General features: G+C 41.6%; 1 protein-coding gene across 1 annotated transcript in view; it reads left to right on the forward strand.

Annotated features, from left to right (window-relative positions):
* RSPH1 (radial spoke head 1 homolog (Chlamydomonas)) overlaps window positions 1–3,583 on the forward strand; it is a 20,833-nt gene extending 17,250 nt beyond the window's left edge. Inside the window, exons 7-9 of the mRNA XM_015419734.1 lie at window positions 426–597; window positions 2,131–2,262; window positions 3,525–3,583. Of these exons, the coding sequence (XP_015275220.1) occupies window positions 426–597; window positions 2,131–2,262; window positions 3,525–3,583 (363 nt within the window). The remainder of the gene's footprint in view (window positions 1–425; window positions 598–2,130; window positions 2,263–3,524) is intronic.
* The last annotated feature ends 1,417 nt before the right edge of the window (window positions 3,584–5,000 follow it).

Genomic DNA, 5,000 nt, shown 5'->3' on the forward strand with positions numbered 1-5,000 from the left:
CCTCCTCCTCCTCCTCCTCCTCCTCCTCCTCTTCTTCCTCCTCTTCCTCCTTTTCCTCTTTTTCCTGACACATAACCCCTGCCTTTGTCTAGAACAGACATCACCCAGTTGGTCCTTAATTTTTCTCTATAGCGGATTGCATTGTTGGTTCATATCTTGATTCTTTTTATATAAATAACTGCAGATATTGCATTTGTGATGAATGCTTTTGGAAGGGATGAAAGATCTGTATTACTCTGAGGTTACAAAAACAATAGAGCTAGTCTCTGTGTAAAAACTGCTGTTTTGGCATAGGCCTGTGTATTTCTGCGGGCTGCAAGGCAGCTTGGGGTGTCTGTGACTGTGTGAACTACTGAGGCATAATGCAGGCGTAGTCATTTTTGTTCTATTCAAATCATTACACTGGATATTTATCTGCTGTGTAGGACAAAGGAGAAGAAGAGGAGGAAGAAGAGGCTTTAACACCAATTGTTCCAAAGTGGAAAGCAACAAAAATTACTGCCTTAACACTCTGGGCACCTGAAGAACCACCTCCTGCACAAACAGCCCCTGTAGCTACTGAAGAGGCTCTTATACCTGAAGAACTAGAGATTTCAGGTTTGTGCTTTCCCACAGAAGCAATCCTTCAGGCTCTGTTGTAATCCTTTCCATTAGTCTCCTGTATGGAGTAGGCAAGGTTTTGCAATGTGTTACTGTAGCAAGAACGCAGAGTACCAGGCATGTATTGGTTATTCTTTTTCCTCCCCCGTAGACAATCTAATCCTGTTCTTTGTGGAGATAGCCATATGGCTAATCAAAATTTGAGTCCAAAAGGGGATCTATAGAGAGATATTAGGGCACTGATGGGGAATGGTAGATAAACAAAACATTTTAAAAGAAGACATTTTTAAAAGGGGGTGGGGGATAAATTCTCAGACTATGGGAGAAGTTTTGCAAAAACATTTGTTGAGCATGATAAAAATATAGGAGACTTATATTCCAAACAATGTCATGTCCTTTAAAACTATCATATGTTTGGATTTGTGGGAAATTCTTAAATTGAAAATCCAACTTTATCAGCCACCAGAACATACATTCAAGAGAGAAATGAAATACATACTTCAACTGAAGGGTGGGAGTCTTCAGCCACAGATTATCAAAACTTATTGAACTGACGACTACACATACAGAGAGAAACTGAACAAAATGTCGAGATTGTGGGAAAATAGTAATGGATACTTCAAATCTCATTACACAAACAGAATCCATACAAGAGAGAAACGACATACATTTTGAACCTGTAAGAAAAGATTTCATCTCCAGACTTACAGTATATCAAATAACAGTCTCATACAAGTAAATACCATGTAAATGCTTAGACAGTGGGAAAGCTTTGGTTAGAAATCACCATATGTGACAAAATCCAAAGAGAAGATATACCATAGACATGCTTAGCCTGTGGAGAAAATGTCACTGGTAAACCTTAAAGTTGTAACCAGCTGTGACGACCTGTTGTTGTTGTTCAGTCGCACAGTCGAGTCCGACTCTTTGCGACCCCATGGACCACATCACGCCAGGCCCTCCTGTCTTCTGTCATGCTCTGGAGTTTGCTTAATTTCATGTTCATTACCTCGATAACACTGTCTAACCATCTCATCCTTTGCCGTCCCCTTCGTCTTTGACCTTCAATCTTTTCCAGCATCAGGGTCTTCTCCAGTGAGTGCTCCCTTCTCATTTGGTGGCCAAATGACGACCTACATGAAATCTATAACACATGAAATCTTTAAAACTGAATGTTTTGTGTCATTTTGGTTCATCCTAATAAAAGGCATTACATGGTTTTGTTATTTTGTAATGGTAGATCTAGCCTCATTAGACTTAAAAGAGCATATACTGGTGAGACAATGGGAAAACCTTCCACTACAAATTTCACTTTATTATACTCAAGAACCTGGGGGAGAAGAGTTGTAATTGCTCTATGTGGCAAGCTTCAATTTCAGATTGCTGGTTTCTGTACATTGGAATAACTACAAAAGAGGGAGGTGTAGGAAATTCCTGATTTGAAGGAGAGATCTGTGTCCAGATATAATAATCATGAAGAAGCATGTATTGTTTTGGCTCATCCTACAGTTTTCTTTTCCCCCATTTCAGTTGGTGAGACTCCTTTGGAAACTCCTGCTGATACTGCTGATGTACCTCCAGAGGTACCTGAGCCCACTGAAATTACATCACCATCTAAAGAGCCTGAGGAAGATGAGGATAAAGAAGACCAAGGAGATCAGGGTGAGAGAGAGAGAAAGAGAATGTGCAAAAAAGGTTGGTCACTTTAATAGATGACCAATAGGCTCCATTCATACCAGACACATGATACAGTCTTTGGCTGCAAATGTCATCCACCTATGAGTCTTTCAAAGATCAGTCTATGTGCTGACCCCTGTCTTCTCCCAAAGGCAGAGGCCACCACTGGATTCTGTGCTGTGTGCTTCATGGCTGCTCTCCCCTTTTATGAGCTCACTTGTATGGCTATTGTGAGGAACAGGGTCTCTGCAATGAAGAAGACACCCACAGTTGCTCTCTGGGTTTCCTCATTGCTTCTGGGCTGCTTGTTTCATGCTTCAGGAGGCAACTTGAGCCTCTTTGCTGCTTGAGGAAAGAGGTGAAAGTCTACCTTTCCCAATTAGCATTCCTAACCTGCCCCTCCTCTTTCTGCTGCCTTCCTTTCCTCCCATCAATGGCCACTGCTGCCAAAGATGCCACCTCCTCTTTCTTTTGCTTCCATCTTGGGAAGAGTCCCAAAGATAGCACTGGTATCCAAGAATGGCCAGTGATGTTTTTCTAAGGCAGTGCCATCTTATTCAAGATAGTGCCATTCTGGTGACTTAACCAACTTCTTCAGGATGCCAGCACCATCTTGCAGACTTTTCCCAGGGCAGGAGAAGAGGCAAAAGGAAGTGAGTAGTCAGGTTGTTAGGTTGCAATAGGGGGATGAGGTGTGTGTGGGGGAATTGGCTATAGTCCTCCATGTATACAGCCTAAAACAAATATTTCAGCCAAGCTCATGGATGGACTGTGAATCTTTCATCTGGACAGGCAGAGCTATGTTGTCTCTTGAGGTGAGTGTTGTGAGTAGACTCTATGTTGCAGTAATATAGTGTTAGTACATAGCGTAGTACAAAGTTTCCAGTTTTCCAGGGCAAAAGTGCATTTCTACTGTAAAAACATTCATCTGTTTGCTCTTATCCTTGACTTTTTGAGCTTCTTTCCAGGTTGTACCTGCAGTGGTCTTCATACTCTTGTTTCCAAATCTCTGTTTTTTCTTTAGATTTTCACTGTCCTGTTTGTGCTGCCTCCAGTAAGATTATGTTCTCCCAAAGATTATGTATCCATTCAGGATTTTTCCTGAAAATATAAATGCCTCAGTGAATTCTTTTTCCTCTTGCTCCTTTCGTCCTCATCTAAATTTGGTTATAATGCCTTTATGAGCAGATATTATTTTTAAATTCTGTCCTATCATTTTTTTCCTCATTTCATTTTTTCCTCCACAGCTGTTGCTAGTACAGAAGAAAAGGAAGAAGAAGCAAAGGAAGCTGAACCTCCAGAGTAATGGATTATCAGATTAAGTGGCATACAAAGAAATGGTGCCTGATCTAGTCTAGGCTAAGCAATTAATGTCTCATTTATTTCAGTTATGAGATTTTAAGCATGTACTTAACTGTTCCTCTGAAATTACTGGGTCTGAAAAGTGCTTAGCTTTGGCAGGACTGTGTCTAGGCTTTTAAAATGAGTTTATTATATCAGGATGATATTCTTTTTAAATTCTAATAGCTGTTAAACTGTTTTGAATACACATGTTTTTATGGATGCTTGGCATGAGTTTGGATATTTTTGAATTAAAGGTTTCTGAGTCTCTTTTATCTGTAGTGCTGACTGTAATCCAATCTAGTTAAACTCTGGACATTTTCAGACACTTCAGGTGGGTTTTTTTTGCTTTGCCTTTATTTGTAATGGAAATAAGTTGCCCACATTGGCTGAAATGTACATTTGATTGAACTTAATCTCTGCCATTTTCTGTCCCATATTAACAGCATTCATTAGTGTCTACAGGAAGGTTTTGATCCAGCAGCCCATCAGCAAAATGCACTGGTGGATGCAGGAGCTTATTGCATTGCATTCCCTGCTCTCCAGCCATTACCACCAGTGGCCTGCCTCATTGTTGGGGGAAATTAGCTATGAGACAGAGTAGGGCAGAGGGGTACCAGGAACCGCACACCTGTATATGCCAAGGTCTGGTTCAGTAGGAAGATTTCAGTTTTAAAGAGTAATCAAATAGTTTTAATTAAATAATTTCCCTGATTACAGTCACACTAAGCAGTCAAGAAAGAGCACACAATTTATGATAGTGATGTTTTAGGGTGAGTTATGGGGGGTTATATTACCTGCCCGATGTGAAGTCTATGAAGAGGATAGCACAAACAGCCAGTGTTCCACGCTACGGAGAAGGAGGTCCAAAGAAGAGACTTTGGGGGTGTACTCAAAATAGGTGCCCTCAGAGTGCACACCAGGGTGAGGTATGCTCTGCATTTTTATAGGAATTCTGGGGGCAGTCTCCCGGGCCAGAACTTGATGGACCACTGATTGTCCTGCTAGGGGAGGTTGAATAGGTTCCCTGGCTTAGATAAAAGGTGGGAAATGGGTCTCTGATTGTGGTCAGGAAGGATTGCTAATGAGATTAATGTTTGATGAGTTTATCTTGGTATCCTGCAGGAGGGGCCAGGAAGGACAGGTGCTGAGACAAAACATTTCCACATAGGCATAGGTATCACAAAAGGGGGATGCATGGAGACAGAGGAGCTATTCGCCAGGTGGCTACTGAATAGCTATGGAACTTGTGTTTGTATACGTCCGTTGGGTGGAGGTGGAGATTGGAGATTGCCTGGAAGGGCTGCCTTGTGCAACCTGAGACTGAAACCCTTTTGCAGAGTTTTGGCTAGCTCTGTGGCACAGGTCAAGAGTGCCCTCTT

Source organism: Gekko japonicus, unplaced genomic scaffold (genome assembly GCF_001447785.1).
Source record: "Gekko japonicus isolate JY-2015 unplaced genomic scaffold, Gekko_japonicus_V1.1 scaffold1906, whole genome shotgun sequence".
NCBI classification, from domain to species: Eukaryota; Metazoa; Chordata; class Lepidosauria; order Squamata; family Gekkonidae; genus Gekko; species Gekko japonicus.